Here is a 13,630-nt window from a genome sequence, read left to right on the forward strand (position 1 = left end):
CTTCCCCTCCGCTTCCCCAATCCCTCACCGCAGGCCGAGGTGCGGGAGGCGGTTGTCCGTGGCCCCGGTTCCCGCGGGAGCCGGCTGCTCCTCCAGCCCCGCCGGTGGCGGTAGCCGTGAGGTGAGGCGTCGCTCCGCGCGCTCGCCCGCTCGCCTCTGAGGAACCCCCGGGCCCACCGCCGCCCAGGTAAAGGGAGCCCGCGCCAGCGCCGAGGTGCAGGCCAGGCGGGGTGCCGGTCAGGGTGTGAAGTGTGCAGGGAAGGCCGGGGCGGCTGGAAGGAATGGCGGGCTCCGGTCCCGGCGGCGCTCTGTGAGGCTCCTTTGCCGCCGCAAGGCCGCCCGGTCGCTGCTCATTTCAGCGGGCGGCTCCCTGTCTAGCAGAGGGACTTGTACCCCCTTCCCCCGGTACGGCCAGCGGGGCTGTGCGAGGGGCCGGTTCAGCCACCGCTAGCCCAGCTGCAGAAAGGTATGGACTTGTATGGTGCGAGCACCAGCTCCTGCCCCAGCCCGTGAGGGAGACCAGGGAGTGAAGGGCAGGGGCTGAGAGGGGCAGGCCCTGCCTTTGGGCAGCCACCAGTGTACACGTTGGCCTGCAGTGACTGGGGAACTGCGGGTTGAATGGACCACACCACAGAACTGCAGGGGAAAAAAAATAATCAGTGCCCTGCCTGCATGGAAGCTGGTATTTGCACCAAGAAGTAGCATGCAGAGACCTCACATCAGTAGCATCATTAATAATGTCTCACATGGTTAATAATGGCAGTAGTGGCAGCATTGTTTCAGCCATGGCCACTTAAAGACTTATCTGCCTCCCTGACAACACTAATGGTTTATTCCTTTAGTGTTCCTCTTGTGGTAAAATCTTTAAAACAGGGCCTTGGAGCGGGGAGCTGCTCAGGTAAAGATTGTAGCTGTCAGACTGCATATATGTAACATAAAGGCAAGTTTTCATAGGGGCTGCTAGGGGTAATGAAGATAAGAAGGGGATCCTTAGGCTCTTAGAGCACCCACCCCTTTGCCAGGAGGTAGCAGATAAGGCAATCTTGAAGTCTTTCAGCGGAGTATTCCCTCTGCTGCTTCCCTGGGCACTGTTGGGTTTGATTTTTGCGAAGGAGGGCAATGGAGGCCTGGCTTTTCCCACACTTTCACTGTGCAGCAAGAGCAGAGCAGGCCCCACAACTGGGTCCTGGGCAGGTGCCCAGTGCAGCAGGGTTTGGGGCTGCTGCAGGGCTTCAATGCCAGCATCTGCACAGGGGGGAGCTGATGTATCCCCCCCAGATCTCCCTGCAGAGCATTCCTGCAGAGTCGAGAGCCACCACCCTGGGTGCTGCTAGCTGTTCTGGAGAGGTATTTAGTTGTTTATGTCGTGGTTGTCTGGAGGAATTGGAGGTTGTGGCCTCTCTGAGACAGTGATGAAAAGCAGCCATCAACAGAGGAATGGGAATGGGCGCTTGGGGAAACCCACAGTGGCTCCAGGGATTGTGAGTCAAAAGGGAGGGGGGCCCTCATTTCTGATGGATCACAGCAGGAAAGTGGGATTGTTGTTCTGTTTGTCTCACAGAGTTCCAAGTGTGATATGCAGCAGCTGTTCTGTGAAGTTTCATCCTCTTTGTCTCCTGCAGTCATCTTGTTTGTTTTTCTTCCTTCTCTGTCTGGCTCTGCCGGTTCTTTCCTTTAAGAGACTGACTTCCCTCTGGCACAGTTTGCCTTTTCTGGCTTTTGCATCTTTCAAGTGTTTCTCTTCCCTCTAGTCGTACCTTGTAAGCTTTTTCTCCTTCCTCTGCTCTTAGCAGCTCAGCCCTGGCTCTGTGGCTCCTTGTCTGCTCTCTGGGGATGGTGGCAGTGAGGAAGACCCTTGACCCATGGAGTCAAGGTCTTCTGTGAGCACACCCGCTAACCTAGGACTTGTGGTTCGCGAACAAAGAGAGGAATAAAAGAAAGAATTTAGGAGAGACCAAAGGTCTTCCTGCAGGGAACTAGGGTGACCCACCTATGGGGTGGAGAGCCAAGAGCTAGAGCTGAAGGTTGGTGTGTCTGTGGCTTTCGGGGACCAAGGACAGGCAGGAGTCTGTGTGTTGGCATGCTCGCTTCTGCCCTGCCAAGACCAGGCTGGATGGGGCTTTGAGCAACCTGGTCTGGTGGGAGGTGTCCCTGCCCATGGCAGGGGGGTTGGAACTCAATGATCTTTAAGGTCCCTTCCAACTCTAACCATCCTATGATTCCATGGGCACAACTGGCCTAGTAGCTCTGGCGTGTGGAGATAGGCAGCTCTGCAAAGAAATGGATTGCAGTGGCAGAGCTGGTTAGCTGTCACCTGAGTCTTTTCTTGGGGGGTAATCTAGTCCTTTGTTACTCTTAGGGTGTGAGTAATTGGTTTTGTGCCTGTGGGCTGGGATTAGGGCAAGCAGTCTGCATTCTGTCAGAGAGGAACGGGTGATTTGCTAGCCCGAGGGATTCAGGCTGTACTCTTGCCTCCTTTTCTAGACAAGAAGAGCTTCAAACCAGTGCCGTTTTCATGCTGCCCTGAGGAGAACCCACTGACTGTGGTAAACTGGTGCTTAACCACAGTGGCTTGTGGTAGCACCAAGTGTACTGTGAGTCTCAACACTGACTAGATCAGCTGATGGCAACAAGGAACACATGTGCAAGCCAGGAATTGACTTCACAACGATGAGAAGCCTCACCCACCCACTGCTCAAGAGGTTATTGTGTGTCTCACCTCAGTGTGTGCCAAGGGAGTTGAGTCAAAGTAGAGGTCCTGTCCTCAGTCCCAAGTGGTCATCTCCAAGGCAGAGCTGTAGTGCAAGACCTGGGCTTGTGACTGCCACTGATATGGTCAACTACTGGCAGAAGGTGTTTGAGACAAATGGGATTCCTGAAGCACGAGAATCCAGTGAATATATCGTGTCATTTGTCCTGGGAGCAAAAACAGTTAAGTAATGGGAAAGGAATAAGGTCTGTGTGTGCCTCCCACTTTGTTATTTTGGTTGAATCCCTTATCTTTCTTCTTATCTCACTTATAGGAAGTAGAACTTCTCCCTACTTTAGTTGGCAGAGTGGTAATGGATAGTTTATTAATGCCAGTAGAACACTTGGGTTGTCTCTGAAATGGCTCCTTCTGCAGGGACTGGAATGTAACCCATGACATACAGACCTACACTGTACCCTGACTTGCTTGATGGAATGATTTTTAATTTTACCTATTCTTTTGAGCCCCAAAAAAGCAGCAGAACAGGTTTACAGGTTTATTTTTAAATGTACGGATATGTTCTAATCCTTTGTGGTTTCCAACAGTCTCGGGTGTTTATCAGCATGCTGGGTCTCCCTGGAGGGTGCCCTTGGGAGGGTGCAGGGGGCACCCAAGTGGCACAAGTGGGCAGGTTTTGAAGTGACTGTCTTCAGTTTCAGAGCTTGAATTCCAAAAGCCTCCACACTCCGCTTACAGCACTGCAGCAGGAGCAAATCCAGCAGCTGAGCAACAAGCGACTGGAAAGGTAGGAGTGTTCTCTTACAGTCGTTATTTTGGAAGGTTTTGCTTCAGCCTTAATGCAGCCAGAAGAATGGTAGCAGAGAGAAGACATGGTGATGCAAATGTTGGGCGTTTGCTGCTGTCGTCAGGTAGCAAATTGCCTGTCTGTCCTGTCTGTGAGCAAAGAGGGTTTAAGAGATGTCGCAGAGGAGCAGGAAACTGGCAATATTGAATCTTGAGTTGGGTACATTTTCATTAAGCCCTTCTGTACTGACAAAATTTAGCCTTGACCCCTTCGGTTTGATGCAGTGCGCGCTTCAGCTGCCAGTCCTATACTGGTCTGCGGTGTTGCTGTGCTTTCCTTCCTAGGCTTTGCCTGCAGAGGGATTTCCCTGCTGTTTGGAGGTATCCGTGTTTTCCCTGCTGTAGCTTTAGTCTCCATTTGGCCTCCGTTTGCTTGCTTTAGTGCAAAAATTAAATGAGTTTGGTGTGAAGGACCTACTGGAACCAGACTAGGCCTGGGGAGTAGTGTGGGGGGAGAGGAAGTATTCAGGAAGCTGGATCATTTAGAAGGGTGGGAGATGCTTGGGAGTATGTTTGGAGGTAGCATCCTCCTACTTGTTTATGTAAGTGTGGCTATGATGTAGATCCTCATTTTGCTGTGTGGATTAATCCTGCTATGACTTATGCAGAATAGGTAGTGAGGGTTTATCAGGGAGTCAGTGTGTCAGCAGTGGTTACTGTTTGTAGGATCTGAGTGTCTTCCCTGAAATTTTACTGCTGCTCTTGAGTCTTGAGTTAGGAGCAGAAATGCAAAATTCCCAGAGCTGTCTGACTTGCAAGTTGTTTTGTCTTAAGTGCTGTTAAGGTTGCAACAAATATCTGCTGTTCTACATGAAGTGAGGTATGGTGCCTCACAGCAGCTGAAAACATGGCCCAAAATTTATAGAATCATGGAGGGTGCCAGGGACCTCTGGAAATCTAGTCCACCCCCCCCCGGCTCTTAAAAGAACCAAGTACAGCAAGTTGCTCAGAGCCATGCCCAATTAAGTGTTTAATATATCCAAAGACGGATTCTATACAAGCTTTCTGGGCAGCCTGTTCCAGTGCTTGACCACCCTCACAGTGTTGGAAAAAAGGGGGGTTGGTTCTTAGGTTTAAATGGAATTTTCTGTGTTTCAGTCTGTGCCCTTTGCCTGTCTTTTCACTGGATACCATTGAAAAGAGTCGGGCTCCACCTTATTTACTCCATCTCACCAGAAACATATGGTTATTGATGAGCTTTCCCTCCCCTGGCCTCCAGCCTGAGCCTTCCCTTCTCAAGGCTAAACTGTCCCAGCTCTCAGTCTCTATCCTTGCATGTCGGATGCTGCAATCCCTTAATCATCTTAATGGCCATTTATTGGACTTAGGAACCATTATGTCCATTACGAACCAGTATGTCCATGGCTCTGCTGTACTGGGAGCCCAGCACTCCAGATGTTTCCTACCAGTGCTGAATGGAGAGGAATTATCCCTTCTCTCCGCCTTCTGGCAACACTCTGCCTAATGCAGCCCAGGAAGCCATTGGCCTCTTTGCTGCAAGGGGACATTCCTGGCTCATGGTTAACTTGTCCACCCGATCTCCAAGGCCTTTTCAGCAAGGCCACTGTCCAGCTGGTTGGCCCCCAGCCTGTACTGGTGTATGGGCTTATTCCTGCCCAGCTTAAAGGGCTTCACGTTATTCTTTGCTGAATTTCATAAAGTTCCTGTCAGCCCATTTCTCCAGCATCCTGAGGTCCCTCTGAAAAGTAACATACCCATTTGGTCTATTGACCGCTCCTCCCAATTTTCTGTCAGCTGCAGACATGCCAGGGGTGCTTTCTGTCCCTTCATCCTGATAGTTAATGAAGATGCTATGCTATATTGGCCCCACTGTTGACCCCAGGGGTACTCCACTAGTGATTGGCCTTCAGCTGAACGCAGCCCTCCAAACCGGCTGGTTCAGTCAGTTTTCAGTCCACTTCGTTTATCTAGTCCATATTTCACTGGCTTTGGTGTGAGGATGTTATGGGAGATGGTATCAAAACCCTTAGGAAAGTCAAGACAAACAGTATTGGTTATTCTCTCCTCATGCATCAAACTAGTCATTGTGTCATGGGTGGCTATCAGGTCAGTCAGGAATGATTTTCCCTTTGTTAAATCTATGCAGACTAGCTCAAGTCACCTTCCAGTACTTAGTATGTTTGGAAACAATCTCTAGGACTATTTGTTCCATCACTTTGCCCAGTATCGACGTGAGGCTGCCTGGCCTGTAGTTCCCCAGGGCCAGTGCTTGATAGCAAACTCTTTTGTGGGAGTGGGGCTCCCACTCCCTTAGAGGGGCTCGTGCACGTTCCGCATGCGGTGGAGAGCCCTAGGGGTGTCGAGCTGCTCCCCCTCGGAGGGGTTATGTGGTTGGTAAGGAGGTTAGTGTGGTATTGAGAGCTCCTCTGCGTTACGGCATGTAGTCCTAAAGTGTTCACACTTACTTTTGCCAGAATGCCAGTGCAGTATGTGCTTGGTGAGTGGGACTTTCAGGACCTGACTCTGAAGATGAGACCCCCGGTATTTATTCCTCGGCCTGAAACAGAGGTATGAATGTGGGCAACGCGGTGGGGGCAGACTTGAATCTGTGAATTACTTTGTACAATAAAATTATGGCATTGCTATGGAGGTGCCCTGTATATCATGACATTGTCATGATGAGAAGGTCAGATCACTTCTTCTAGGACAGAGAGGGATCCTAAGAGGGATTCTAAGTGCTCTGGAACTGATGCTGGTGAACTTTGCCTCCTGGCTCAGAGCAAGAGATGTTGCAAGCTGGCATATCGCTTAATTACACAGAGATCCATCTCCATCGATGGAAAGACTTGGCTTTCTTTACTTATTTCTACTATAGCAATGATTCCTAGAAGTTCAGAACTTATACTGCTATATCCCAGTGGCTTAGTGCTTTGACACAAGGGTAAGAATCTCAAAGTTGTCCAAAGGTTGTTGGGAAAATCCTGCAGTAGTAGAAAGCTGCTACTGGGAAATATTAATGAACTCCAGAGAGCCTGTTTGTGCGGACAAAGTAGGAAATGGCACCTACTACTTGTCTGATGGTTCCACAGTGGTTTCTGGACAAACACTGGAAACTGAAGTTTTGTTTCCTGAACAGTAACAAAACAGATGCTGGAAACTGAAGGTTTGTTTCCTGAACAGTAACAAAACAGATGCTGGAAACTGAAGGTTTGTTTCCTGAACAGTAACAAAACAAATGCTGGAAACTGAAGGATAAGTTCTGACCTGGGCTGGAATTAAATATGAGTGTCAGTCATAAGAATGTAAAGGACAACCGTACATGATCAAGTTAAAACTCCATTTTCCCCAGTGTTCCTGCTCCTGGGGAAAAGCCTGAGAACTACATGTTGACACTTCCTCTGACAGTAGCCCAGCTTTCAGCTCGTGGACCATCCTAGTTACTCCTCAGAAGGTTGTAGGTTTTGTGAGGATTTTTTTCAGTTTGGGTTGCTTCTCTTTTTTTTTTTTTTTTTTTGAGTTTTTCTTCGGTGGGGTTTTTTGGGGGGTGGTTGTTTTTTTTTCTGATAATTTGTTTTCTTTTGGAGCCTGTGTTAACTTTTGGAGATGAAGTGATCTCCATAGCTTCTCTGTTTAGGAGTCCCAGAAGCTTAAACCTGTTTTACTCTAATAGTAATTTCTTCAGTTGTTTGTATGCTGCTTGTGTGTATGTGCTGTATGGTGACTGTTGTAATGTGCTGGCATCTCTCTGCTCAGATCTCTAGAAGTAGAGGCCCATGCTGTAAAAACAATAAAAAGGCTCATTCAGTCAGACCGTTCCCTGCTGACAATGTCAGAAGAGATGTGAAGGACTGAGTGGGCTTTGGCGGTGGGAAAGACCACCTTTGCTTTTTCTGGGGAAGGTATAGTATTGGGAATGTATGAAGAAAGCAGCAGCTCAGTAAAGGATGCAGTCTGCAGAAGCCTTCATCTGACACCTTGTATGACACAAAAGTTAAAAGGCAAAGACAGCCTGTGCTTCTGTTCTGCCCTTTGAAGAAGAGGGTGCTACTGAAATCCATGAGAGGGTTCCAGACAATTTAGTGGGAATGAGCACAACTGCCACTTAGAGATCCTCTCACCTCCTTCTCTAGAAGAATATTCAGAACCAGAGTCTTGATTTGGTGTGGGGCATCAGCAGCATCTCATCAAGCATCCGAGTGATGACACGTGTCCAGAGAAGATGTGAGCTCTGTGTTGTGTCTGGGTTTGATCCTTCTGTGGTGATTAAGTTTGGAGGTAGAGCTTGGAGGAATAATTTTGCCAGTTGGAGCCCAGTGGTAGTTAGCGTTGTTGTTGTCAACAGTATTTCTGCTCCAGTTGATTCAAGAGAGTATTTCCAGTCTCTAACTCTCCCTTAATTCGTGGATGCAGTGTGAGCATTGAAACCAGGGAGAACTTACATGTTCTGCAAGTCAAAACACCTGCTGGCAAGGCTTCCTCTGGTGCTGTGCTCTAATTCTCTCCGTGCAGTGCCAGGCTTCAAACGAAGGCCTGTTGTGTGGAGTGGAAGCTGGGGTGGCTGATGCCTGAGAATGTTGTTAATTGCGTGCACATGTGTGATTTTGGCAAAAGCATCTCCGCTGACCCAAACTGAAATGCAGTGCTGTGTAACGTGCTGTGCTTCAAACTACTTAACCTACCCTGGTGCAAAAATGTAGCATAAACAGATTAACCCATACCTTGTCTCTCTGGGAAAACGATATTTGATGTGTCACAGTACTTACCATGAAGGCACATTTTTAGCACATTTATTATGGAAGGCCAGAAGTTTATGATGAAAGCTCAGGAACGGAGCTCTGTTGGCAACTGAGAGTTTTGTTGTGGTGCTGGGGAGGTTACTTGGACAGAAGAGCATGGGGACAAGATCCAGCTCTTTAGCAGCATCTGGCAGAACATTGCTTTAGGCACGTGCTGCTTCCAGGAACCGTGTACTGTGTGTAACCTGTGGCACAAAGTGAGTTGGTGTCCTGGTCCTTTCCTTTTGCTAGGGAGGAAGGGTGGGTCATCTCTGACTTGGACCTTTGTGGTGTGTTGGGGTTTGCCTGTGTTTTGTTTCATCAGGGTAATTTCTCCAGACTTCATGGGACTTAAAAACTGCGATGGAAATAGGTCCTTTCAAAAATGTTGAAGTTAGTTGCATCTGTTGCTCTCTTTCTGTTTAGGATTTGTCTGTAGCATTCGTAAAACCAATAGTACTGAAACTTTTCACCAAATAGCGTCTGTAAATAATCCTTGTTCTTTAGGAAGCAGTTCATTATCAACCTTGATATCCCAGGTTGAAATTGCTTACCTATGACTGCACACACAAGCTACATGGCATGTCTTGTCCTTGGCTGAGTAAATGTGACCCCCTAAATTTACTTGTTAGTGCAGATACACAAGCAGCTGCAAAATTTGCTTCCTAGTTACATTTAATGTAGCTTCTGCAAATGATCCTGCTTGTTGATTCAAAGTCGGAAAAAAAAGAGGAGCCGTTTTAATGATGTACATTTTATTTTATGGTTACAACAGAAGGGTTATGGCTCTTAATCCCAGATGCGTTGGTAATGGCATGAAGGCAAACACAGTATGACATAACCACCGGCATTGTTTCAGTCCTGGGGACAGGGACACATGCAAAGAGAGAAGCTCAGTTGTCTGCCTAATTTTGCCCTGTGTGAAATTTGCCCCTTCGTAGTACGTTTTGTTCTCCCTGGTAGTTTGGCCATCTCCTGTTCGTTCCCTCTGGGAAGATTTTTTCAGTACATGTGGCATCGTTCTTCTGTTCCATGGGAATCTGGGCGAGGAGGGAACAGGCAGCCAAAATTTGGAAACGAGCAGCTCCTGTTTAAGCTCTGAGAGCGGGCTAACAAAGCTGATTGCATTCAGTCGTAACTTCTTGGCATGCAGGGCTGATTGATCCTTCTGCGAGCACAGAGCGCGTTGGAGGAGAGCTTTGTTAAGCGGTCTTCAGTCTTGTCTTCCTCCAGTTACGTGGCCCTCCCTGAGCAAAGCTCTGGACTTGCTGCTACAAGCACTGACTGGGTTTGCAAGGGCTCATGGAACCCAACGTCCTGCCTGCTTTCCTCCTGTGGCCACCAGAGCCAGGCTTCTGCAGCGGGGGGGTGTTTGGGCCAAAGTTTAGGGGTGTCCTCAGTCTCGTGAATTTCCTTTCTTATGCAATTATCATTGTAATGTCAAGGAATCCCTGTCTCAACATTGCTCAGTCACCGTACTAACGAAGAAAGTCCTCTCCCCAGAGCAGAGCCTTCTAAAACTTGTGCTGTGTTACCATCACAGCAACTTTGTGGATCAGAGGAAAAATAGGACAAAGAGAAAGAGAACTCAGCAAACCATGGATACATAGTTCCTTTTTTTCTTCTCCTGGCCAATACTGGCTAAATGAAACCTCGCCATGATTTTGTTAAGGAAAAGTCTGGCTTGGTCCAGGACTTCTCCAAAAGAAGTAGTTGGCGTTTACCAGTGTTTTACCCCTAGAGGGCACTCCAGGCTTAGGCTGCAGGAGTTCCCCAGGGTTCTATTTCCTATTAATTATTGTAGGATTTCTGGTGTTTCTGATCCCCTCCTCTCAGATGCTGGATTTTAGCAAATGAAGGCTTATTTGTTCAGTGGAAACAAAAATGGTCTCCTTTTATCCCTTGCAGCTACTGTGTGGGTAGAGTCAGATTCTCGGACATTGAGCTTTTTGTTTTTGCTGGATGAGAGTTGCTGGGAGGAGACCTCCAGTTCTGCTTGGGAGGATTTTCACAGTTGCACCAACCCCTCTGACCCTCAGGCCATCCAGGAGTCCCCTGGTGACACCTCCTTGACCTGTTGTGATCTCAGCACAAGCTCATACCCTACATAATTTTTTTCCATCTTGGCTTTGTTGTGGTGGCTCTGTCATGAGTCCATTGGCCTATAAGGGCGTTGGAAGCACACTGTAGGGTGAGAGGATGCATGTTTAGCTTGGGAGGCATCTTAGGGAAAGAAATTAAAAGTCTGTGCCATGCTAAACATTTTGTAGTAGTCATGCAAATAACATCGTGGCTGCAGCCTCCTGTGAGAGCAAGAAAAAAGGCTTGGTGGGTCAGACTGTATTGGTCTGTCTCGTTCACTGTGCTGTGTCTGACTGGGGCTCCTAGCAGATGGTGGGGGCAAAATTACAAGGGAAAAGACAGGTATGGAAGGATCCCCCCTTCTTTGACAGTTGGCAGTTAAGGACTGTTCTTAGCCAAAGCTGGATTTGGGGCCATCCTGCTTCATAATCACTAATGGATCTGTCCTCCATTAATTTGTATAATCCTCTTTTGAGTCTGTCTGTGTCCAGCCTCCATGATGTCATCTGACAGCAAATCTTTCAAATTTTGTATTTTAAGTGGGAAATGTATTTTCTTTGATTTGGGTGCTGCCTGCTCATATAACAGGAAAGCCCTTACTTCTTACTGCGTAACACACAAACCGTTCATGCTCTATATAGCATTCGTAATTCTCAGTCCTGTCACTTTCTAATCAATTCTTTTCCTACCTATGATTTTTAAGCTTTTAGCTTGTTTTCCAGGATAGATTGTTTCTCACGATAACGTGCTCAGTACCCCGAAACCATAGCTGTTTACTTGCATCTGTCAGCTGAATGGCAGTCATTGTGCTGAGTGTTCTGCGAAAGCACTTTAGACAAAGATTTGCTCAGAGAAACCTTTCATGAAGTTTAACCTTCCTTCTAGTTAAACATAATCATTAACCTTTCAAGAAGGTCAAGCACACAGAGAAGTTAGGATTTTTGCTTCCTGACATATATATGCAAATACACACACTGCAAGGTGGGGCCTTTCTCCAGTGCTTTATGTCAAAACAGTGTACACATTTTTCTGATTTAATCAGTGCTAAAAGGAAGCTTTTGATGCAGAATGGCATTCATTTCCCTAATTTCATTGCCACAGCTGGCTACTTCTTGGAAAGTTCAAAAGGTCACACTGTTTAGTGGAGTACAGCCAAGTCAAGAGATTGGCTGCTTTTTTTCTTTTTATGGTTTTGCCTCTGAACAGATGTCTCTTCAAAGGAAGGCTGCTTTTCCTGTAGGCATCACTGGCTTCCCGGTTTGGGAATTGAAAAGGATGATAGTGCCGTATCCTTTACATAGTTTAAGGTCCTTTCTCGAAATATATATATATATATAGACTCCTATAAGGTACCGCAGAATCATGGAATTGTAGGGTTCAGGAGGGGCCGTTGGAGATCATTTAATCCAACCCGCCTGCCAAAGCAGGCTCACCCAGAGCAGGTTGCACAGGAACGCATCCAGGCGGGTTTGGAATATCTCCGGAGGAGACTCCACAAGCTCTCTGGGCAGCCTGGTCAGGGCTCTGGTACCCTCAAAGTAGAGAAGTTTTTCCACACATTCAGATGGAACTTACTGTGTTCCAGCTTGTGTCCATTGCCCCTTGTCCCGTCACCAGGCTCCGCTGAGAAGAGCCTGACCCCATCCTCTTGACACCTGCCCTTTGTATATTTATAAGCATTGATGAGGTCCCGTCTCAGTCTTCTCTTCTCCAGGCTAAACATTGAACATGTATATTGACCATAAATGCAATAGGGCATTATTTAATAGATGAAAAATTAACTGCTGTTAGAATGTAGCTGTAAATAAATGTGTTAAATTTGGAGTACTGCTGTTGTGGCCTCACATGGGTCAGATTTTGCCCATATGAGAGGTAATATTTTATCAGTATGTTGGAGGAAAACTATTTTCTGAATGTGGGCTGTGGCACAGAGGCTGGGAATGGGAATTATGAAGGGAACCTCTTGTTGCTGCAGAGCAGTTGGTGCTGCCCTTTGAGCTAGGCACAAGACCATATATGCAGAAATAAATAATGTAGCCTTTGCCTTGTGGCTGAGGGGCTTCCCCTGCCAGAAGAGCTTGGAGAAAGATTTGGGGTTCTTGTGGGTATTGGCTGACCATGGGCACCCATTTTCAGTTGCCTGCCCAGCAGCTATTGTGGTCCTTGTGTGTATTAACAGGGGATTGCCAAGTACAAGTAACAGCATTAAATAATCTGTGTACTGCAGTAGTGGAATAGTTGCAAAAATATTCTATCCAGTTATGTTACTGACTGGTTGAGAAAGAAATGGAAAAGTAGGTTTGAAGAAGAACCAGTAGGTGGATTGACAGCTGGAAAAATCTGCCTTGTGAAAGGCTGTTTAGCTTATCAAAGACAAGCTTAGGGGTTAATTACATGGCACAGGAGCAGAAATTTGATAAAGAAGTCTCTTTGGTTTCATAGACAGGTGTATAACAAGCACTGTAAATGCAGGCTAGAAGAAAAGGGGCACATCTTTAACAAAGAGTGTAATTAATTACTGAAACAGCTTAGCAGCAGTCTGTTGCCGGCTACTTTAAAATCAGGACAGGGAAGATTTCTTGTTCAAAAGGAAGTAGAAGAAGAAACAGGATTGTTCCTGGGTAACTGGCCAAGATGAACGGTGGCAGTAGTTTCTCCTGGCTTCCTATGTAAGAAAAAAAGACTGTGCTAGTGTAGAGGATACTTCAGAGTTGGTGATTTCCAGGACAGACTCAAAATATACATTTAAAACTAAAATCTGTGCTGAAGGCAGGGAAAGCAACAGCTGTTCCTTTAATTCATGCACAAACCTGTTCCCCAGCTTAACTTATATGGACTTTCCTAATATGTTTTTACAGATCTCTGTGTTGTGCCTTTATTTTTTTTGGCCCTAAAAGAACTCTGTGAAGTCTTCAGCTTTATTCCAGTTGAAAGAGAGTTTCTCTGTGAGTGTCATCTGAATAGCTTAGCTCATCAGCAGTTAGAGCAAGACTTAGGACTAGAACTGGAGAAAAACAAACTATAGAATGGCTGTAACAGGAGGGATGGGTCTTGAGGGGAAAAAAAATAAATAATCTATTTTCCTCCCTCCCCCCTGATTCTCTCAGCCATCCAAGTAACTGGAATTGCAGAGCTAGGGATTAGTGAGCTGGACCAGCACATCTGTCCGGATGCTGTATCTGGCAGTGGCCAATACCAGTATCTGCAGAGAAAGAAAATGCCTTGATTCTGGAGAGAGGTTTGTGCTGGAGACCTGAGG

At 47.0% G+C, this 13,630-nt stretch overlaps 1 protein-coding gene across 2 annotated transcripts in view; it reads left to right on the top strand.

Annotated features, from left to right (window-relative positions):
• The first annotated feature begins 34 nt into the window (after positions 1-34).
• HEMK1 (HemK methyltransferase family member 1) overlaps positions 35-13,630 on the top strand; it is a 33,434-nt gene continuing 19,838 nt past the window's right edge. The window contains exons 1-4 of one of the 2 annotated variants that reach the window (XM_014953500.1): positions 35-187; positions 2,485-2,931; positions 3,403-3,494; positions 5,989-6,082. In XM_014953500.1, the coding sequence (XP_014808986.1) occupies positions 2,641-2,931; positions 3,403-3,494; positions 5,989-6,082 (477 nt within the window). In that variant the 5' untranslated portion in view covers positions 35-187; positions 2,485-2,640. The remainder of the gene's footprint in view (positions 188-2,484; positions 2,932-3,402; positions 3,495-5,988; positions 6,083-13,630) is intronic. The other variant, XM_014953501.1, reaches the window with a different exon arrangement.

This window comes from Calidris pugnax, unplaced genomic scaffold, assembly GCF_001431845.1.
Source record: "Calidris pugnax isolate Ruff unplaced genomic scaffold, ASM143184v1 scaffold247, whole genome shotgun sequence".
Lineage (NCBI taxonomy): Eukaryota > Metazoa > Chordata > Aves > Charadriiformes > Scolopacidae > Calidris > Calidris pugnax.